This window comes from Sitophilus oryzae, unplaced genomic scaffold (genome assembly GCF_002938485.1).
Source record: "Sitophilus oryzae breed Bouriz unplaced genomic scaffold, Soryzae_2.0 scaffold_1436_pilon_pilon, whole genome shotgun sequence".
Taxonomy (NCBI): Eukaryota; Metazoa; Arthropoda; class Insecta; order Coleoptera; family Curculionidae; genus Sitophilus; species Sitophilus oryzae.
This window is the reverse complement of record NW_022146100.1, coordinates 3,047,964-3,072,716: the sequence shown is the minus strand read 5'-3', so window position 1 is coordinate 3,072,716 and position 24,753 is coordinate 3,047,964. Positions and strand designations below refer to the sequence as shown.

Sequence of the window (24,753 nt, the reverse complement as noted above, 5' to 3'; positions counted from 1 at the left end):
TCTGATAATATTCCACCTGTTCACATGTTTGTTGTTTGTATATACAGTCGTATATTATAATAACTAAAATCTGAACGCACACATCGTGACTTCGTTTGTATACTTAACAAATAATATTATACCTATACATACCGGGTATTTCTCAAAAGTTATAACTTACCCTTATAATTTTTTTATGTTTTTCCGATAAAAACTAAACAATAAAGACTGGACTGTTTGCACTTTTTACTGAGCCTACACTTTACACTTTTTACTGAGCTAAATAGTTGTTCACTCTGGACCAATTTTCTGACAAGGAAACGATTCTTTTATCAAAAGTATTAATCAATAATAAATATGTAAAAAGTAAAAATAAATATGTAAAAATTAAAAAGAAACGATTAAAAAAAAGTTGTCTTGACTAGGATTCGAACCTGCGTTACTACGGCTCCAACGTCATAGCAGCTAACCTTCAGCTAACGCCTTAACCACGTGGCCACCGAGAACTTGAAAGATTCTATGTAAAATTCTTACTTAAAAGATAATGTTTAGTGAAAGTACTTTTTTATTTATAAATATTTATTTAATTCTGTTTTTAGTATTTGTTCTTATAGCGGCAACATAGATACATTATCTGTAAAAATTTCAACTGTCTAGCTATAACGGTTCATAAGATAGACCTTTGTGACAGACGGACGGACGGACGGACAGCGAAGTCTTAGTAATAGGGTTCCCGTTTGGGTACGGAACCCTAAAAAAGATCGATTAGCAATAGCTGGCACAAAATAAGCTGTCGCGGGTTTTAATGGGACTAGTACTAGATACTGAATTCTACTTTTTTTCCTCTTAACTGCTGTATGTAGAAAAGGCGCATATATTATTTATATTTTTTAAAAATACCAATTTTTTTGCTTTGACGAATCGTGTTATACAGGGTTGTTCACCACATACGACACGGAGTATTGTAGCTAAACGATGAGATTTTTACAAATTGTAAGTTTTGGGTTCGATGAAGGACTATTAGAGGTACAATTTAAAAATAATTTTACAAGATACAGAGTGTCCCAAATAAGTAAAAATATCAAAGTTGTATTTTTTTAAATGGAACACCCTGTATATTATTACATTTTTAGTTTCTACGATTAAAATAAAGGTAAATTTGATTAAGGTTTATTATACTTAAACCTTACCGTTTTTGAAATATTTTCAATTTTGTGAAATTGCAGTAAAAATTTTAAGGCTTCATTTCTCCAAGGGTATCAAAGTTTTTAATACTAAATATTTACTGAAGTTTATTTACTGATCAGATATTGTGTTGCAATAATAAAAATAATACTACCTTATACAGAGTGTCTAAAAATTTATTTTAAATAATTATTAGCTTCAAACGGCAATAACTTGTTTAATTTAAATGGAACAGCCTGTATATTTTACGAGAATCAGATGCACAATTTAATTGTCTATCAAATTATATTGTGCCGTTTTTTACCTATCTCTTTAAGTTTCCCTAGAAAATGCATTTTCTTGTAATTTAGAACTTATTTATCAATATACCCATGGACTATTGACATTTAGATTATTTTTAAAGATGTACCAAATTTTTCAAGAGTACAGATACTAAAATTGTCGATATAATTCGTTTATTTCATTAAAAAATAAAAAAAAACTGTTTAAATATTTGTTAAAGAGGATCAATTAATATGATTCCAGTATTCAAACACATTAACTGACTGTTTGCGTTGATTAATAATAATTGCTCCAAATACTAAAAAACTGAATTTTGTATGGGCATTAGACAGTGTGATAAAAAGTAACACCTTAAAAATGATATTTCATTTTTTAATAAATGCTTATTTATAACAACAGAGACTTTAATTTGATAACTTATTATTATATTGATTTCTGACTCAAATCCACATTTATTTATAATAATTTATTAACGAACACAATTAAGTATGTAATTAATTAGTATATGTGGGGAAATAATGGTGTTATATTTAATTTAATGGTATACTCTTTTATAAAGATTTAAATAGTTTTCTTTTTGCATACAAATGGGCTAGTAATATTATCGTTTGCTAAAAACGATAATATTACTAGTCTGTACATTTTGTACATTTGTTGCTTTAAAAACAATCTAAAATGTCAATATTCCATGGATATATTGATAAATGAGGTCTAAATTATAAGAAAATGCATTTTCTACGAAAACTTGAAGGGATAGGTAAAAAATGGTATAATACAATTTGATAGACAATTTAATTGTGCATCTGATTCTCCTAAAATATACAGGGCATTCCATTTAAATTAAAGAAGTTATTGCCGTTTGAAGCTAATAATTATTTAAAATAAATTTTTAGACACTCTGTATAAGGTTGCGACACAATAACTGATCAATAAATAAACTTCATTAAATATTTAGTATTAAAAACATTGATACCCTGGGGAAATGAAGCTTCAAAATTTTTACTGCAATTTCACAAAATTGAAAATATTTCAAAAACGGTAAGGTAAGGTTTAAGTATAATAAACCTTAATCAAATTTACCTTTATTTTAATCGTAGATACTAAAAATGTAATAATATACAGGGTGTTCCATTTAAAAAAATACCTTTAATATTTTTTATTTATTTGGGACACTCTGTAAAAATATTTTTAAATTGTAGCTCTAATAGTCCTTCAACGAACCCCAAACTTAAGCATATCGCGCACTTATGCGAAGCGCGGCGCGGCGCAGCGCGGCGAATTTTTGATGGGTCCGCTAACTTATGCACGGTTTTGCGTACGCGGTTGGTATTTAAAGTTTAAAATTGTTTTGAGCTGACCCTTTCAATTTTAGTATTATCTCTGTGACGGTTTGATATAAAGGTGTATTAAATCTTCATTATGTCCTCACGTTCCAGCAGCAGTTCAGAGGGAGATTTTCTTATTTTATGTACAATAACTAAAGAAAAAGATATGGGTGAGAACAAAAAGAGAAAATTTTGGATTCATAACATTAATATAAAAAGAAATGCGTACGGAAAATACACCTTCATTCAGATTTAAAGCGGCCCTCACACGATCAATAATATTGTCAATATTTTTGATTATTGACAATATTATTGAGCGTTTGAACGTACATATTGATGTACTTTCAATATATTGATGGATTTTCGGGATCCTGAAAATACTCGACAATATTAAAGGCGGAGCTAGGCGTATTGACAATATATTGATCGTTAGGTCGCATGATTGACAAAATTTGACTAGTTTATTCGTAACCATGGCGGAAGACGGAACATCGCCGTCATTGTTTTCACCAGTTTTAGATCGCAATCATCAGGCTCCCGTTTCTTAACGTACTCTAGAAGATTTAGTTGGCCGAACCTTTCTCTTTTTCGATATCCATTTTTTATATAACGTCTTTTCTTAAATGCTTTTCTCTATTTTTTCTCACTGACTGACACTCACTGCCAAAATGCCAAAATGACACGCTTTTTTTATCTTTAATTTTTTGGCATAGGGTATAATCGAGGGTATAATTCACACTTAATATCTGCACAAAACTTAATATTGATATATGTATTGACCGTGTCAGGCCAACTTTCAAATATTGATAAAATATTGACAATAAAAAACATTGACAATATTATTGATCGTGTGAGGGCCGCTTAAGAAAGACGAAAGCTGGAAGTCAAAAGAAAATTTTTATTAAAAGTATTATAGAATGACCCACCAAAAACTTGCTGAACTTCTTTCTTTGTTAATACCAACTATAGAGTGTCAAAAAACTAGATTTCGCTGCCCAATTGGCGTTAAGAAAAGACTTTCAGTTTCAAGTTTCAAGCAAGTTTTTAATAATGTCTAAATAAAACTAATAGAGAATAATTTATATTATTTTATGTAATGCCATCTTTTCTTAAATGGGTAGATCTTTCCGTTATTCTAAATTAAATAGTCCGTACATTGGTGGAACATATTTTATTTTATTTATGATCTAAAAATAACAATAATAGCTTATTTTCTTCACAGATATTGTCTCATCTCAATTGGTTGTGATAATTTGGGTCCCCAACATCATATAACTCTTTGTAGCTCTGTATAATCAAAATGAATGTTTCATCACCCATGATCTCAATAATTAAATTACAAGAAACAAATTCAAACAAAATAAACGGGTTCTTGACTAAACACAACCTAAATGCCAATTAGTAATACATCAATCGTAGAATCATTAATCCGAAGACACCCAAAATAAATTCCGAAAATGAGCAAAAACAAAGAAAGTTTCCGCTGACCACCGCGCACTAGGGCACGCGAAGCGGCCCGAAGAGAATTTCTTCGCTTTGGATTCTAGGTCTGCAACGAACGGCGCTTCGGCGCGCGGTGCAAGCGGTTGCTTCGCTTGAGTCAGCGGACGTGCATTATATAACACAAATTTAATCCGTTGCACGGTTTTTCGCCGCGCTTAGCCGCGCCGCGCTGCGCATAAGTGCGCGGTATGCTTAACAATTTGTAAAAATCTCATCGTTTAGCTACAATGCTCCGTGTCATACGTGGTGAACAACCCTGTATAAGTTATAAATAGATTGTTTTTTATGCTGTAATCAGATTTGACTTAATTGACTCTAGGTGAGGCATAGGATTAAAGATAAATGGTTGTACCGATGTTTTCAATAAAACCAAATAAAGACGCCATTTATAATCTTGACATGTAATTAAAATTGCCAGTGAATTTTAATTAAATAACAAACAAAAAATCCGGCGACGACAGTTTTTAGAAGAGCCAATTAGCTATCTTTTAGTAAAAAAAGCAACTTTCTAGAGTAAGTCGTTACTTCAGTTGAGACGACACAGATAAATATTAGCATTTTATATATTATGTATGTAGATTGTCTAATGTTTTTCTTGTCTTAGCCGGTTAAAATATGCCCAAATCCTATTTTTAATCATATCTCAATTTTTTCAAATTGAAGGCACGATCTGCCACATAAATGTTATAACAATAAAAATTACAGGCATTTTTAATAGCGTCAAATCTAGATAAATATTTCTTTTTTGAAAATAAATTAATATAAAAATAACAAGTACCTATATGTGCGAAAATTCAGTGCTACATTTTAGTAAAAAAATTAATTTCAAATAAGTTCCTTTAAACTTCTAGGTATTCAGTTTAAATTTGGAATAAGGCTATTGACAGGAACAAGCCATAATTCATTTTTTATGTAATGCAATTTTAGTTAAGGTGCTCTAGATATGTCTGCACTTGATGAATTTTTCATAGCAATTCAAAGTAGATTTCGCTTCATTTTATCACTATTTCTCTAATTTCAGGCTTCTATAATAGGCATCGTGTATTTGGCTGGGTATATGCAATGGTCAGTTGCGTGGTTTATCGGTCCTTTGGTTCTATCCGTCATCAGGGACCAATGGAAGAAGACAAGTGTGAGTCGAAGGAATACGGCCAAAGCTCAAGCACTCTCCAGTGAAAAAGATGTAATTTTGGCCAGATTGAATGATCTTCCAGCTTGGGTAAGATATGAAATCTTGTTTTCAATTAACGTCTATTAAGTTTAACCAAAGTTTAAATATTTTCAATCGGAAATATTTATTGATCAAAAATTATCGACAAAAAATTTACAATTATGCATTTTTATATACATAATATGTCTTTTTTAACCATCCCTATAACTTTTATATTAAACATTTTTTTGTAAACCTTGAAATAAATGAGACAATGGACTTTACTCTATCGTTGACTCACCCTGTACAGGGTGGGTCAAATTCGACGCTTTTAAATGGAAACACCCTTTTCTATAGGAGATAGAAGAAAACTAATATCCGTGTCTGGAGCTCAATTTTCATCAAAAACATGATGTGAAAACCGCACATCAATATCTGTTTCCGTTTCGGAGTTACGGGGTATTTTTCAAAAATGTGCATTTTTAACAAATCGCTGTAACTTTTTGCTATGGAAAATTTTGCATTTTTATGAAAACATTTCCAAAGCACCTTTTTACGTGGAATTTAATGGTTTAAGTATAATTTCTTCAAAATTAATAATTTAAGAGTTATCAACAGAAAAATTGATTTTTTATTTGGGACACTCTCTATATTTTTAATTAACTGAAAAGAATTTAAAATTACCTTCCCAAAAATATAGCACACTTGATATTTTGTTATAATCCCCTTCGAAATACAGAATTTTTAAAAGTTCGCCACTTTTAACTAGTAGGCTTTGGACCCCTTATTGATGATATGCCCTTAATGGAACTCGAAAACATATTTTTTCAGCAAGGCGACGCACCGCCTCTGAACGCTGAAGTTATCAGCAAATTTTTGCAGCCAATTTCAAGAATAATTGAATAGCTAACCAAGATCCCAGCCGTTGGCCGTCGAGGCCGCCTGACTTAGTGCCCATGGATCTAATCCTATGGATATATTTGCGGAAGAATAAAAGTTCCTTATTCTTCCGTATAATCTAGACAAAAATTAGAAATACTTAGCAGTTATGAGAGGGTATCTCTCACCCCCACAGAGTTAATGAATTCCGCGAGAAATGTTCAAGAACTGCCTCGTCTGTCCAACACGGTCGATATGTCGAACACCTGTAGCAAAATCTGACGTATTGGTTTGCTATTTATTTCTATTGTTATTATATATAGTTTAAATGTGTTGATGTTGACTTAAATATATTTTAAATTGTTATAAAATTTTGCATCTCTCATAGCAAATATTATTTTTGTTTTAATTGATGCTCACAGGTAGAATTTTTAGAAGCCTACTTATTTATAGCGGGCGAATTTTTATATACTCTATATCTCGAAGAGGAATCGAGCAAAATATCAAGTGTGTTATATTTTTGGAAAGGTAATTTTAAATTCTTTCCAATAAATTAAAAATATATAGGGTGTCCCATATAAAAAATCAAATTTTCTGTTGATAATTCTTAAATTATTAATTTTAAAAAAATTATACTTAAACCATTAAATTCTAATAAAAATACAACATTTTCTATAGCAAAAAAGTTACAGCGATTTGTCAAAAATGCGTGTTTTTGAAAAACACCCCGTAACTCCGAAACGGTAACGATATCGATATGCAGTTTTCACCATCATGTTTTTGACAAAAATTGAGCTCCAGACACCGATATTAGTTTTTGTCTATATCCTATAGAAAAGGGTGTTTCCATTTAAAAGCGTCGAATTTGACCCACCCTGTACACACAATTTATACTGATTATAATACACAATTTATGCAACTACTGTTACTCTAACTTTTCTGGCACCTTCACCAATTACTTCACAATTTAAAACGCGGTATTTTTAAACTTCAAACTGTCCCAACTGCCGAGCGCTCACCTTTTATATAGCTGTGGTGAGTGTTTCTGGAACGTTCTAAAATTATCGGTAACTTTCTGCCATCTACTAGTGTATTCTATTGCTTGATTCGCTTACTACTTATCGACTTGATTAAGAGATGGCGCCCCAACAAAAATGTCTTCAGATTTCATGACAATGTAGGCAACCAGCAATACACGTTTTTTAGTTACTCGATTCTCCGACAGATGGCGCCACATACACCTTGACAGTATATTAACGGTAATATTAGAACCTTTGAATAAGAAGACTAAGGAAGGAGCATAATGCTATCCATGTATTTATGCATGGTGGGCGGAAAAGCCACCATAAAAGCTCTCTAGGGTGGGGATCTTTGACAGTTCTGTTTGACGATTCATTTGACACATTTGAATTTGATTTGAAATTTTGTGGATTTGTCAGTCTTTACGGAGCTTATTTTATGTTATTTATTATTTATTCTACTACTGATAGTTGTATAAAGGTAGTAAATCTAGATGGAAATTGTGGCAGAACTTAAATTAACAGTGACACTATCGCGATTTATCGAAAAAGACTCTAAAATAGTTGGTTGAGTAGCGTGCGGTAGATCTCGGCAAAAATTGAGTGAAATAATGGAACAACTTTTCGCTAGTAAGTGCTATATAATATACATACGTGTAGTAAACCGATCATTTATGAAATTCACTTAAATTAACTAAATTATATATTTTTCTTGCATTTTAGCTTTTATTTATTACTTGTCAAAGATTAGATGTCAAAGAATTTAGATACGTTAATTTGACTTACCTGCTTCAGTAGCGTATCGGATGTTTGTGTTAATAAATACTTATTATTACCAAACCAAACCAAACCAAACCAAAACTTATCTATTTTTATTAGAATTATATATTTTTATAACAATTTTAATAACTACCAACATTTATTCACAACGTAAAATAAAACAAAAAATTATTGAGTCTACCCCACGTCTACCCTACATCATAGTTTTATATTTTTTAAATAAAATTAGAACGACACTGATAAACCGGAATTTAAGTCGGCCATATTTGAGGCCCATCGCGGTGTACCTAAGATTTTTGATATGCTCCTTCCTTAGTCTTCTTATTCAAAGATTAGAACGAAATATTTGCATGTTAACATTTTTTATTACCAAAGAGGTATTTGCTAATGTCTGTCCAACAACTGTCACTCTCATGTATCCTCTCGTTGTCTATATAAGACAGTGTTGCCACAGCTACCCCATTCGGGGTAGATTCAGGGTAGAACCAAATCAAACATATGGATTGATTTTTACTACTTTGGATGAATAGATAATTCTACACTTCTAGGCTAGTCTTACTTCTTTCTCTTGTTAATTACAAATATGTTTAAAGACAAATCATTTTTTTCTTTTTTGTATTGACTGTATTTTCGTTTTTTTGTGACACTTTTGTTTATTATTATAACTAATATATTTCGTGGACGATTTTCTAAATAACTTTATAAGTTTGCTGGGAAAATTCGTGATTACATACAATTATTAACTAATGTTTCTTTCTTTTTATTCCAGGTGTTTTTCCCTGATATCGAACGAGCAGAATGGCTGAATAGAGTAAATAAAAACAAAACTACTCTTACGATCTTAATTGTAATATCGATTTTTATTTCTCTTTTAGATAATCAAACAAGTGTGGCCAAATGTAAATCAATACGCCAGACAGTTGGTTAGAGATTCCATACAACCAGCACTAAAGGAGAGCTTAGAAAAATATAAATTGTCTGGATTTAAATTTGAAAGAATTATTTTGGGATCTGTGGTAAGTATAGTTGAAAGTTTTTCTCATTTTGACATTTGACATCTTGTGTGGTAACCATGCCCTAGACACTCAATGGTAATTTTATAGAACTACAAATTTAGTTTCTTCCGCATCGCCAGACGGCGCAAAAGACATTAAAGTACAGGTTTCTAATTTATATTATGAAGATGACATGACAGTCTCTATGTTAACTACTGTCTATGGTCTAGTTTTTGTCTAGTTGACAAAATGTTGGTGATCCGTCAAGTTATTTTTAAATCATTATTTAAATAATTATTAATTCAGATATTCCGAGATATTCCCGATTTGTCGGAAAGTTCAGTGATTTGTGTTTATACCTAGTTTGTGTTTTTATTAGTTTGTGCATTCTGATACTTACAGTCTATCATCATTTTCGTGTTAGATACTAAACTTTTTTATTAAAGTCATTTTGATATTTTAGAAATAATAATTTATAAACCAAATAAAAAAATAGTTAATAAGTAAGTACATAGTTGGTAATATATAGTATTTTTAGTAACAGTTAATTAGTCTATACTATTTTTACTATATTATAATTTAGTTAAATCAAAAAAAAATATGCGCTATGTGATCTATTGTTGGTGTTTAAAATGTATGTATTTATAATTTTAATTTTGTTTTAATTATGTTACACTTCTAATGATCTAATAAAACATAAAATGGCAGTAAAAAAGTCTATATTTATTATTTTATATTTTACAAGGAATAATTTTGCGCTTGAATAACGTTACCGTTTTAATTAGCGTTAATAAGTAACGGAACGCTAAAATTATGTTATGCCAAAACTCTCCATTAGTTTCTTCCGGATCACCAGGTGGCTCTAAATGACGGACCCATTTGTTTTATATCAGTGCCCAATCTATCTCTAGTACGTGACATTAGTCTATGGTGGTAACGCTCCGGTTCCACCAAAGAATTCTTAAATATTTCTGTAGTGAACACATTTGTTTATTCATTAGTTATAAATGTTATATAGTTTTTTAGTGTTATTTAGTGTTAATAAACTTCGTTAATTAAATAAGACTTTTCGACGCTGAGCACGAATCCGCTATCAGAATTACGCATCACATTTTTTTTCTAACCTCAAAAACTTGGTAAAAATCCGTAAAAATTCAGGAAAATGTAGTAAGGAAAAATAAAAAAAACATTCCAGGGATAGGCGATGGTTTATTTACGCTCTGTACTATCAAAGTTTGGCCTTGTAAGAAGCTCACATAATTCTGAAGCAAATCTCATATTTTTGAAGCTCAACGGACATAAATATTGCTAATAAAAAAAATTAAAAATATTTTCTGTATTTTTTTTATGTGGTCTGTCGAAAACATCTACTTTCGTAACTACTCGCTGGGCAGACTATACAGGGTGGGCCACTGAAAACTTACAATGGCTATAATTTTTAAACCAAAAAAGTTATCAAAAAATAAAAAATACAGTTTTTATAATATCGAGGGGGAATACATATGACGTATTTTTTGAACCACCCCGACCTACCCCTAAGGCGGCACCCCTACTCACTTGAAAATCTTAAATGGCAACACCCCACTTGTAGCGTCTTTTTGAAAAGCCCATGAAAAATGCTAAACGATGATCATAAAGTTTTTAGGGTGAAATTGAAAAACTACCCTTTACACGAAAAATTAGGTGGACATTAATGAAAAAAGTGATTTTTTCAGCATACGTTACAAATTAGGACCCAGCTAAATGAGGTATATTTCAAACCAGCCCGACCCACCCCTTCACTTCTAACCTCAAGATAGCGATACTCCACTTGTGACACCTCTTTGGAAAGCGTATAAAAAATGCTGAACGACTGTCATAAAAAAGAACGAAAAAAATGGAGCTAAAAATAAAAAAAATGTCAAAACGTGTCAAAATCAATAGAATGAATTATTTTTGTATCCATGTACCATTGCGAGAAAAAAAAACTGGTACAAAGAAATTTATTATAACTCTTAATGAAGACCTCATACACTTTCAGCAAGATGGAGCCCCTCCGCATTATTCTATTGTCACAAGGCGGTGGTTGGATAAATAATTATCCACAGCAATGGATTGGCAGAAGGGGTCCAATCGAGTGGCCGCCAAGGTCACCTGATCTCACTCCTTTAAACTTTTTCTTGTGGGGTTACACTAAATCCATAGTCTACAAGACAAAACCAGGTTTGTTGCACGAATTGCGGCAGAGGAGAACTGAAGCATGTCGAAATATTCCGAGAGAGACTTTCCAAAAAGTGAGAGAAGAATTTGAAAATCGTTTTTATTTTTGTATGGAACAAAACGGCTGTCATTTTGAGCAATTGTTAAAATAAATTATTATTTTAAATTTCTTTCAAATTGTCACACCTACATTTCTTATCACTAGTTACCAGTAACTAAGTTGAAGTCTGTATGGCCATCGTTTTGTAATTTCAATTAGCTTTCCAAGGAAGTGTCACAACCGGGGTATCGCTATCTTGAGATTAGAAGTGAGGGGGTGGCACCTAGGGGTGGGTTGGGGTGGTTTGAAAAATACCTCATTTGTCTCATTTAGCTGGGTCCCAATTTGTAACTTATGCTGAAAAAATCACCTTTTTCATTAATGTCCACCCAATTTTTCGTGTTAGGGGTAGTTTTTCAATTTCACCCTAAATATTTTATGATCATCGTTTAACATTTTTCATGGGCTTTCCAAAAAAGCGCCACAAGTGGGGTGTTGCCATTTAAGATTTTCAAGTGAGTAGGGGTGCCGCCTAAGGGGTAGGTCGGGGTGGTTCAAAAAATACGTCATATGTATTCCCCCTTGGTATTATAAAAACGGTATTTTTTTGATATCTTTTTTGGTTTAAAAATTATAGCCATTGTAAGTTTTCAGTGTCCCACCCTGTATAGTTTATTTGTAGTTTGCTGGTACTTTTATTAGGTAACATAATTACTAAGAAATTTTATTTTATTCCAGCCATTTCGAATTGGCGGTGTAAAAGTTTACGACAAAAACATTGATAGAAACGAAATAGTGATGGATCTTGATATTTTGTAAGTAGCTTTGAATAAGAAGACTAAGGAAGGAGCATAATGCTATCCATGTATTTATGCATGGTGGGCGGAAAAGCCACCATAAAAGCTCTCTAGGGTGGGGATCCTTGACAGTTCTGTTTGACGATTCATTTGACACATTTGAATTTGATTTGAAATTTTGTGGATTTGTCAGTCTTTACGGAGCTTATTTTATGTTACTTATTATTTATTCTACTACTGATAGTTGTATAAAGGTAGTAAATGTAGATGGAAATTGTGGCAGAACTTAAATTAACAGTGACATTATCGCGATTTATCGAAAAAAACTCTAAAATAGTTGGTTGTGTAGCGTGCGGTAGATCTCGGAAAAAATTGAGTGAAATAATGGAACAACTTTTCGCTAGTAAGTGACTATATAATATACATACATGTAGTAAACCGATCATTTATGAAATTCACTTAAATTAACTAAATTATATATTTTCTTGCATTTTAGCTTTTATTCACTACTTGTCAAAGATTAGATGTCAAAGAATTTAGATACGTTAATTTGACTTACCTGCTTCAGTAGCGTATCGGATGTTTGTGTTAATAAATACTTATTATAACTTATCTATTTTTATTAGAATTATATATTTTTATAACAATTTTAATAACTACCAACATTTATTTAGAACGTAAAATAAAACAAAAAATTATTGAGTCTATCCCACGTCTACCCTACATCATAGTTTTATATTTTTTAAATAAAATTAGAACGACACTGATAAACCGGAATTTAAGTCGGCCATATTTGAGGCCCATCGCGGTGTACCTAAGATTTTTGATATGCTCCTTCCTTAGTCTTCTTATTCAAAGGTAAGTAGTGAAATTTATACTGTGCCGCTATAATGTTGGTTTTTTATTACTTGCTAATTACTAACTTATATTTTTTTCTTTATTATAGTTATGCTGGGGATTGTGATATTACGTTCTATTTATCGGGCATGAAAGGCGGAATAAGAGATTTTCAGGTATGTCAAATTAATAATTCTTATCAGAATTTATCGCCATAAGTAATTGTTACTTGCCAAAGTGTCATAAAAATACTTATTTTAAAAGTAATGATTAATGATGGTATACATTATATATTAAACTCATTTGTAGTTGCATGGTATGCTCAGGGTCGTCATGAAACCTCTCATTACATCAATACCACTGGTTGGTGGATTGCAAGTATTCTTTTTGAATAATCCAGACATAGATTTCGATTTAATCGGTATTGCCGATGTACTGGACATGCCTGGTTTAAGGTAACGTCTCTTAAGCTTTAATATAATGTGAGGAATATTTAACCTGATCACTCTATCTTATTTTTAGTGATATTTTGAGGAGGATAGTAGTAGAAACAGTGGCTAATATGATGGTTCTTCCAAATAAGTTCCCTATTCAGTTAAGTCAAGAAGTAGAGGCCATTGAATTGAAAGCTCCAGAGCCTGAAGTAAGAATCTATAGAGTAATTTTATACAGAGCTGCAACAAGTCAGTTTCAAAAAGACTGATATAAACCTTAACTCAATTTTGAATCTCGCTATACCCATATAACACAATATCCGCAGGATATTCATAGAATGTCGGAATGTCCCATTATAAGATCATCTTATAAAGACATCTATAGGATATCCTCCAGACATCCTGAAATCCTGTAGATGTCTCAGGATAGAATATCCTATGGATATCTCTGTCGTATATCTTATGTACATCCAGCTGAGATATCCAAACATGCTCATGATAATAAAATATCCTAACAATATCGTCTAGATATTTAGGAAAAATAAATAATGTACTACTTTTTATATTACATAAAATGCAATAAACCATACAGATAGATATATATTACGTGAAGGCAACAAAATATCCTGTTGGTATCTTCTGGATAATCTGGATATTTATGAGCTTGGCCACTCCCAGCAATACAGAGAATTTAAAACGCCCGCGCAAAAAATTTCCCACAATCCATCTCGACAGTTGTTTGTTTTTGTATCGTGTATAATTCAGTTCTTTGATTTAGGGAAATTCGAGGTGAATTCGGTCGTTTGTCGATATTGAATGGGCTTAAAAATGACTGAAACTAATAAAACTGGTTGAGTTTGACTTAGTTTTTTCTTATACTCATAGTTCTAGCCTTGTTCTAGCAGAAATTCTATCCTAACCTCAACTAATGTCGAACGACGAACGACTCAGGGTTTCACAATGAAAAATTTGTGACAAAATTATAGGTGAAAATTTGTTGAAAAGCGCTTGTTCTTTATCCCTAAACCCATTTTCGTGTTTGATCTATTCGAACAGAAATCCTATTTTTGTGTTTAAATTGTGAGTTTCTGGAATGTGTGTTGTTAGAAATTATACCTGTATCCTGTGTGCCACTGTGTGCTAACTTTGATGTAAACGTTTGCTGCTAGACATAAACTGCTAGACTCCATAAAGGGTAGTATAATCTGGTATAATACCAAACGATCGAAAAAAACGGCGTCAGAGGTGGCTTGGAAATGAAGATTGCTGTTATTTTGCATGTAAAATTATATGGGGAATGTCATCGATCGTAATTTTCAAGCCAATTGAACGCCGTTTTTTTTTCGATGGTACAGTATAAATTGAAAGGTCTTAACTCATACAAATAAACTTCTAAATTTTGACGCAAAATTCGTTGACATAATATGTAGGTATATTTTAGAGCTGTTAATAAAAATATCCAATGAATAACGTCAAAATGTGTGGCTAAATAAAACTAAATTGGGAACGTTTTTACTGTAAACTAAGGATGAAGAAAGTATTGTCAAATAACAGTCCTCAAATAATGTCCTAAAAATATTCTATAATGCTCCCAACATCATCCTTGTATTATCCTATAAATATCCCAAATAATCGTAAAAGGCTTGCCTAGGGATGTCTTGAAGATGACTTTTTTTGTCCCATCTGGATATCCCATAAATATCCTCCTCTGGTTTTTGGATATCCCTAAGATATTTACTATATCCTTGGTGGATATCCTCAAGATATCTATAGGATTGTGTTGTGTTATATGGGTAGGCTTGGTGCATTTCAGTTGATTTCAACAAATTCCGACCGCAGCGCACTCTACGGCAGAAATCAGAAATTATCATATCATGTTGATAGCATTAAAATAATATTCAAATCGTGGTTTTGTCATAATATTTAAGTACCTATTTAAGTTTTTTGCTATAGTCTATAAAATGAATAACTTTGAATTTTGACCGTTATTTTTTACCAACATGGCAAATATAAAATCCCTCTGTCAAATAAGTTACTGATATTCTTTAAATTGAGTGCCTGAACAAATCAGATAGGTAACTCTTTTTACTTTCACGAAATAGAAAAGGAAAATAATAAAACAAGTGACAGTTCTTCCTCTTCTTGCAAAAATCAACACGAAATGTCATAATTTTCAAAAGTAAAATGTCATCAGCTTTAGACATTTCTAAATATCAGACCAATGCCGTCTCTAATAGAACAGCCTCGGAGCGAGTTTTATGACGTCACGCTAGTTAGATACTACGGATTAATTATTATGTTGTAGAATACATGGAAAACATTAAATATTATACACTAAAACTATCTACATTGGCTATGGAGTACGATTTCAGTCATAGTCAATGTAGATAGTTTTAGAGCTAAGAATAATAATTTTAAAAAATATGTGGCCATCTTTTGACAAGTTTATATTAATGTATTAATTGCAGTAAATACTATGTGGTGTTAGGTTAGGTTGTGAATGTAATTTTTGGATTATATTCGACACTATTTTTTTTTCATATGACAGAACACTGATGAAGGCTATAATGTTAGCCGAAACGTTTTTTTTAAACCAAAAAAATAATGAAAAAACCAAATGAAAACTTAATCAGCGTTTTTCCCGAACCTAAATCTCAAGAAAATGAAAAATTTTAGAATAATTTTACATATAAAATGACAGCGATTTTTATTTCGTAGCCATCGCTGACGCCTTTTTTTCTATGATATTGTATTATTGGCAAATATAATTTTTTGAACATTGATATTTGCAAAATATACATATACATTTTGCGAATGCAAATAATAATACATCACTATTAGTAGATATTGAATGTTTTTTGTTAAATTAGATCGATTTTCAAACCCCAAAATTTAAAATATATTTTACATTTTACCCATTATCTTATGTACCTATTCATTATTTGTATGTCGTAAAACATTTGCTGTATTTGTATGGTTCATAGTACATTTGCCAAAGTATTTATTACTATAAATAGGTATATACATATTGTATTTATTAACTGTATGTTATGTATATTTTATGGAAACTTTATAATTTTTAAAATACAAACCTAAAATACGAGGAATAATTATTATGTTTTCCATGTATTCTACAACATATTTATTAATCCGTAGTATCTAACTAGCGTGACATCATAAATCTCGCTCCAAAGCTGTTCTATTAGAGACGGCATTGCGTCAGCATGGCCGCAAGTTGCTAACCTAATAAAATTAACACTAGAAAAGCCCGCGGGAACTGTCAAATTCAAAGTTATTCGTTTCACAGACTATAGTGCAGTTATTGAGATTCTAAAACACTCAGGTACACACGAGGTTTGTATGATGTAACGCTGTTTCAGGTCGTAAAAAATAAGTGAAAAATTAATTCGAACTAGGCGTTGTGTTGTGTTGTGACAATTTCAAATGTTAATAAAATTGCCGAATAACGCGTAAACGAGAGCGTAATTAGGGCGTTTTTGGGTGCAATAACATTCAATAATTCAACTTTCCCGGATATTTAACTCTTCCGAAACAACATTTTATAGGTTCATAGTTTCTCATACCGATTTGATCAAAAGCAAAAATAAATTCAAGATTCAAGCAGTTCGACGAAACAAGTGAGTAAACAAAGTGCTCGTTACATAATCAAAAAATTAAATAGACATATTATACTATGAGGGGATGTAATATAATTTGTGTGCAATATTAATGGTATACTTTTTAATATCAACTAGTGATAATGTTTTATAAATATCTAAAATTATAATTATATACCTTTAAAAAATTTCGTTATAGCCAAAATAGCCCCAATTATGCCCCACTAGCCAAACCGGTAATTAAAACTATGCTCGCTACCGTAGTTGAACTCATCTAAAAAGTGTTTTTAACTGGAATAATAAATTATAATACAAGTTAAACCTGCTTCTGCAGATATCAAAACTAGTAGTGGGAACTATCGAATGAATACTATCGAAACATTCGATAGTTGCAATTCATTCGAATAATTCGATAGTTAGTAAGAAAACATTCGTTGAAAACTATTCGAATAAAAATTATCGAATAGATCCGTCATCTGCCTTGAAATACTGTATTCTAGTAATTCGGCAGCAAAAACCATTCATTTATAAAATTCATTCATTTATGAAATTCATTTATTCGTCAGGATCAATTATAATAAAATATTAACTGAATTTTAGTTGTCGCCCGGCGACGTAGGTTTTTTTCCGAGAAAGCGGTCGGTGGCAATGCTATGAAAGAAGCCGGCATCTTTGATTTTTTGCGGAGTCATATATAGATAAGGACACATTATTTTTTTTATTGAGGTGCTAGTATTTACACAGAAAATACATTATGAAGGGCGCTGTTGCCATATTTTCGTATTAGTTGATATTAGCAAAGAATATTATTGTTTGGCTTTAGTTAGTTAGGGATAGTATGTCTATATATTCTGCATTTTTTTATTAATATTCTGTTGTTACACTGCAATAATACTTGTTATTTTGGATGTAGGAAAATTATTTTTAATGTTTTTAAGCAAAGACTGGTTTAATAAATAATAATAACAGTAATAATTTGTTATACCTATTAACAACAAAATTTAAAATCATTTAATATAAATATTTTTTTTAAGTAGTAGCAAAATATAAACAACAAATTAGATGTCAAAATTATTTATATTAGATCGTATTTAAAAATAATATAGTCTCTAATTTTTTTGGCAACGTTGGTTTATTAAATAATAATAATTACAGAACTAATTTGTTATATTAACAACAAATTTTAAAATCATGAAATATAAACATTTATTAATTTTCTAAGCAAGCGGTATAATGGAAGGAAAATATAAATAAAAAATTAGAAATCAAAATTATTTATATTAGGTGCTTTATATTACTATTTAAAAATTATATTTACTTTTACTGGCATTTACTTTAAAAAATAAATGAAATATTTCTTCGCAAAAAACTACATGTAAGAGAATTAGCATAAACAAAATAAAAACATCGTTAACTTTTTTTTTAAATTGGCACGTGTAAAATTTTCATTTTAATTTTCTCACCCCATAGTTTGAGTTCGATAACCATTTATTTAACCACATTACTTAAATATAATTATTAAGTTCCAACTAATTCATAGGTATTATTAAAACATCTAAAATACAAATATGTATTTTTAAAATTAATTGTAAGTTCATCTCATCTCTCTTAAAAATTGCTACTTCTCAAAATTTCCCATTAAAAAATAGACCATATACCATATAAAATGAAATAATTGAAAGATCGGACTACGGAAAACCACACAAATTATCGGAAAAATTTTGACCACCTGCACATGCACACAATCGTCAATAAATAAAATTAAAAAATAACTACTATTTTAGTATTTTAACTATTTTAATAAACGCAAAAATAGCACAGTATTTATACGGCGAAGTTAAATTAAATAATCGATATATTTTACTCCTCTAAATTGGGAGAACAAATCTTGTGTAATATCAGTGGGCAGGACAGCGGTCTACCCAAGAAATTAGGTTACGCGATAATTTGTTTTATCTCCTTTTTACATTCGGTCTTCAAGTCATTTTGGTCTATAAAGTATTATCTGACAAACGAATCTAAAACAGCGGAAGGAATTCGGGCAAAAAAGTCGATGTTGTCACGTTTAATTATAGAACAGCAAAGTTGCTCGATATTTTAGTTCATTTTAGCATACATAATTATATATATGCTAATATGTTGACGTAGTTCTTATTGTAATAACGTATCCTATTGTAATAATCTATCTAATTAACTGATTTCGTTCATTCTACCTATAATAAAAGGTAAAGTATTTCCTAAAGATAACGTCCGCTTAGGGTAAGCTGGCAACGCTGGCAAAATTCATCATGGCATCGCGGATTCAACCAGTCTGATTGGTCGAGATTCTCGCACGTCTTTCCGCCATTACCCCCAACTTCATGCCCCTCTCTAGGAATAGTAGAAACAGTCACTACTATTGAAAAATCCAGTGGCGGTGTTATTGTATTGTGTTTTATATCTTTAACTTGATTTGTGTTTATTGTAATTACTACACGCGTTTTAACAAATATTACTATATTTGGCAAACGACTAAACAAAATGTAGGTACATTTAAAGTAAAATAATATTATAAACATTACTAGAAAATATAAAAATTCCTGATATATTTTTATGAAACACCGCACGCTCGTGGATATTTTATGAATGAAATCGGTCATGATTTTAGAAAATTGCGATCCCCTTGCCGTTGCCCCGTTGTGTCAGATCCGTTTGTCAGACTTGTATCACAGATTATACAGATTATAATCTTTGTTTTTTCTTTATTGGTTTTCGTGGTTCCAATTTTCGGAATCGGACACTAGTTAGGTGACTAGTTTGCGCACATAGCACGCCCACTTATGGCCTCTAAAATTGTGCACAGCGCCTGACCGGCACAGTTATTAGAGAGATATCGGAAAACCGAATAGCGTCATCCAGTATTTACGTGTACCTTATCATGGTTACGATATGCGCGAGTCAACGCAACACTAACCGCTAATAACGTTACCGCCTGACGTAATTTGCGGATCAATTACACCAAGCGCTCTTTCTAAATAACCTCTGATAACGTTTAAAAATTGCTTAAATGGGCATGTGCGGGTATTTGACAACCGGAGCCGGCCGGCGAGATCTTTTATTTTAGGTTATGTTTGAATTGTTTTCAATTATTGCTTTAGTTTTATTATGTAATTTGATATTTAAGTAGCTGGGATTAGTTTTAATTAAATAAATATGGCCCAAAATATGGATTCCACCTCTTCCAATACTAAAGAACCTATAAAGAGTCTTAGGTTTACAGCAGATGACGACTTAGCCCTTCTAAGAGAATTTGTTGCTTGTTGCCCTGGAACTAAGCACTTTAGCCCTTTAGTTTTAAAATACCTAGTAAACAAAACAATTTCAAAGTTTTAAATTCAAAGTTAGGTTAAGTTTAAATAGCGGACGCGACGCGATCAGAATTCTTTCCGATCCGATAACTATAAATGAAGAGAGTTAATACCACCTCACGTAAAGGAAATAACACCTGGCCTTATTAACGTCCATGCACGCTATTCGGTTTAGCGATATCTCTCTATTACGCTGTTTATTGATTATTAGGTAAGATTTATTAAGATTTAGGGACAAGATTTTTATCTGTATACTTATAGGATACCTAATCTGTGATAATAGTAAGAAATAACCCTAAATTGGCTGGTCACTGACTATAGCTATTTCGTCGCCTATTGATTTTTATTGATTTCTTAGGGAGTTTTAAGAGTACACGTTGTCGAAGCAAAACATTTAATGAAGAAAGACATCGGAATGTTGGGTAAAGGCAAGTCGGATCCCTATGCTATTATCACTGTTGGAGCTCAAACATTTAAAACCAAAGTTATAGATAACACTGTCGATCCAAAATGGGACTATTGGTGCGAGGTATGTGATGTTATGTATGTTTGTTCCGATTATATGTTTTTAAGTTTATATTTTACTTTTTGTTTGTCATTTTTTACTTTGTGACTAAGATTTTACATTGTCAGAAAGATTTAAATAAGAAAAGTCTATTTAAAAAAAATGTAATTCGTTAATTCTAATGAAATTTTTTTTATATATTATCATATTAGAACAAGGTATTCATAATTTTTGTATTTTATTATTTTTGATCACATACTTAGTATATACCGGGTGCGTCTCAAAAGTGGCTCACTCCTATAACTTCTTTATTTTTTCAGATAAGACAACAAGATTTGGTATGTTAGTATATGACATAAATTGGGATTGATTGACGTATTCAATTGTTTTCGGTCACTTCCGGTTTCACCGGAAATGGCTACAACTTTTGATTTTTAAATGGCAGCCTCGGTATATTTTTACTTTATTCCATAGAAAATGACACTTTCAATCGAATGACATATCATATATCAACTTTTGACATTTTGGCATATGGTTTATTTGAAATTGTAACGTGCGGTTCATAACGAAAATTTGACTCAAAATACCAAGTGTGTGGTACCAAATTATTCGTAAAAAAATGCTTTTTCCAAATATGCTAATGAACCACCCTCGTTCCATTTGAAAAAAATGAGATATGATTAAAAATACGATTTGAGCATGTTTTAACCGGCCAGAACAAGACAGTAAAACATTAGACGATCAAATCTATTTTTCCAAGTCTCTTTGATTAAAAATTAGTGTTTTTAATACAGCCTCTAGATTGAAATTTAAAATAAAAATTATTTTTGAGTGACTATGTCAAAAATTGACATATGATATGTCATTCGATTCAGAATGTTATTTTCTATCGAATAAAATAAAAAAATACCTAGGGTGCCATTTAAAAATCAAAAGTTGTAGTCATTTCCGGTGAAACAGGAAGTGACAGAAAACAATTGAATACGTCAATCAATCCTAATTTATGTCATATACTAACATACCAAATCTCGTTGTTTTATCTGAAAAAATAAAAAAGTTATAGGGGGTGAGCCACTTTTGAGACGCACCCGGTATATATAATAACTAAAAATTTATGGAAAAATAAGTAGTAAGAGATATTGACCAATCTTTATTTTCGTTATTTGTAATTTTAATGATATTATAAAGTCTTATTATGATCAAGTGTGTTTTATATGATGATAAATAAATTGTAATTTTAATTGTCATAGCCTGCTTGATCAATTATTAATTATACGGTATATTTATATCCTTTACATATATGAACAAAAAGTAAAACTATGTTTATTTAGAATACACTCATAGCGCGCACAAACCAAACTGTTTCTTAAGTCGTACAGTAATGTAGCTTTAACTACTAAAATTTTTTAATTTTAAAACAATAATACACATTTTATAGGACGTGCCAAAGAAAACACATTATAACAATTAGTGCAACAATTCTTTAAAAATAAGTTATGTTATAGCATTGTTTTATGAACAAGTTTAAATTATAAAACATTATATTGACACATCCTATACAAATTGTGTGTGCTTAAATGTTTACCTTAATGTATACACAAAATATGTTTATTTGGGTACCTTATTAACTAAACTTATATTGTACTGTATTGAGGATGGTTGACAACATGGGCGCCACCATGGAAGTGAATCGGAAGAAAATAAAGGAGGTTACGGTTAATATATAGAAAAATTTGAACAGCATAACAGATATTTTAAATTTCTGTTCAAACTAATTTAAAACAAGTAAAAAGCGGGGTTTCCACATGCAAGGATTACTGGCGCCAGTGTTCGCCAGTTTATTGGCGCCACAATTAAATGGCGCCATTACCCGTTTCCACAGGTCTATAGTAAATTTAAAACTGGCATGTCATTACGGTCAGTTTTATGAGATTTTAACATCTTGTTATGCTCTAGAGTGTAAGCATTCATAATACTTCGAATTTTGGCCTTTGCAGAATTTACTTCACAGTTGCTGAGAGAATCAGACATGACTCTAACAATCCTTCTTAAGGCTTCATTCCTTTTATTTCGGTCCTTATAATCACTTATTGTATTGTTCCATAAGCAAGGATGTTGTTCGTAGGCTTCCAAAAACTTTATTATTAATTCAGTAGACCACTTTTTTGAAACAAACGACATTTTTACGACTGGAGATGCTCGCTGTATTGTTTACACACAAAATTGGCGCCAAAAAGTACAGGAGCGTTGAACTTTACTGGCACATGAATTAGTGGCGCCACTAAACTTGCGCCAGTCGATATTTTACAGGTTTCCACATACAATAAAACTGGCGCCAGTTGAATGGCGCCAGTAATCCTTGCATGTGGAAACCCCGCTTAATTCTTAATCATTTTTTGCGTATTTTGTATTTTGACAGGGGCATTAGTACACCCCTGGCACCTTCCTTCCGGTGCCCATGACTGACAATAACACATTTTCTGTTCGTAGTTTGAAATTAATTTTTGTTATATTCTGTTGGGTAAAGTAGACGTTTTTAAGAGTTAGACTTAATCTAATGACTAACCCAGAAAGTAAAGAATACACTGAGAAGATCGATTCATCAAAATAAAAATAAGTTAACAATAGAGATATGTACAGGGTGAGTCAACGATAGAGTAAAGTCCATTATCTCATTTGTTTCAAGGTTTACAAAAAAATGTTTAATATAAAAGTTATAGGGATGGTTAGGATACACATTTTATAATTATTATAGAGTATACAAGGTGCTTCAAAAAAGTGGCGGCTTTGTTGCAACATATGTTTTTTTAAATGCAACACCCTATTTTTTATTTTATTTTTAGATTCTGCGTTAAATTCGATAACTTTTTTATATATAATGTTATATACCTAAAATTAATAGTTTTTGTAATATTTCAATTTATTTAAACAGATGTTAAATTGCAGTGTGGTAAAAAATTGTCAGTGGTGCTATTGTTTCTGATGTTGGAGTACCAAAATTTGGTAGGAGAGTTTTATAGAGATGAAAAAAAAGATATATGTATAGATATTTTAGTTAAATGATACAGGGTGTTCAAAATATATTTCTGAATTTCAACTACTTAAAATTAAAAAGTCTCAATTTTTTTAAATGGGACACCCTATATATTATCATTTTTTCTGATAGATTTTACAAAACTCTTCAACTTTTATTAAGTATGTCATACCTATTTTTAATTGTTTGGGATTTATTCCCATTTTTTCTATTTTTACCTATATTTTTAATACAATTACCCTATAGAATCATAGTTGCCATGACAAAACAAAACTCTTTATTGCTTACCTTTAACAAGTAGCTTCATAATTAGTTACAATTGCTGGTATTAGTTAAAATTGATTAACTTTACTCAAATACACTAAATCGCAGTAGTGAATTTCTTGTGTATTTCTATATTATGATAAATGACACTTGGGATTTTTCGTCGAGGCGAATAGCCACAGATTAGCGTCATACTAGATTACCTAATTGCTAAAGACTACTGATATAGGAATTTTCTTCGACACACAGTAAAGTTTTTTCTCGTAGTAATTCTGATTTATAAATTTGGTAAAGCCAATTTAGTACTGCCGTGAAACCGACCCATTACAAACTGAAGATGTTTTCTAGATAATATACATCTATTCTTATAGTAGTTAGCAAAGTACTATATAATATATAGTACTGAACAAAAAATGTGGTTTTCTAGGCTTGTCCGTGTATATCAGTCACATTGACTAATTCGTTTGAAGAAAATCTGTAATTATTATCTCTACCATTTATACTTATTACAACAAATTAAACTAAAATTCAAATTTTGTTCTTAACTTGCTTAACGGACATGAAATTGTGATAATTATTACT

The 24,753-nt window shown here is 31.1% G+C and overlaps 1 protein-coding gene across 2 annotated transcripts in view; it reads left to right on the top strand.

The window, feature by feature from the left end:
- Positions 1–24,753, top strand: part of LOC115876441 (extended synaptotagmin-2) — a 61,340-nt gene that overhangs the window by 6,988 nt on the left and 29,599 nt on the right. For both annotated transcript variants that reach the window (XM_030892212.1, XM_030892213.1), the window contains exons 2-9: positions 5,296–5,493; positions 8,872–8,913; positions 8,978–9,118; positions 12,075–12,151; positions 13,080–13,146; positions 13,280–13,425; positions 13,493–13,613; positions 20,727–20,897. In XM_030892212.1, the coding sequence (XP_030748072.1) occupies positions 5,296–5,493; positions 8,872–8,913; positions 8,978–9,118; positions 12,075–12,151; positions 13,080–13,146; positions 13,280–13,425; positions 13,493–13,613; positions 20,727–20,897 (963 nt within the window). The remainder of the gene's footprint in view (positions 1–5,295; positions 5,494–8,871; positions 8,914–8,977; positions 9,119–12,074; positions 12,152–13,079; positions 13,147–13,279; positions 13,426–13,492; positions 13,614–20,726; positions 20,898–24,753) is intronic.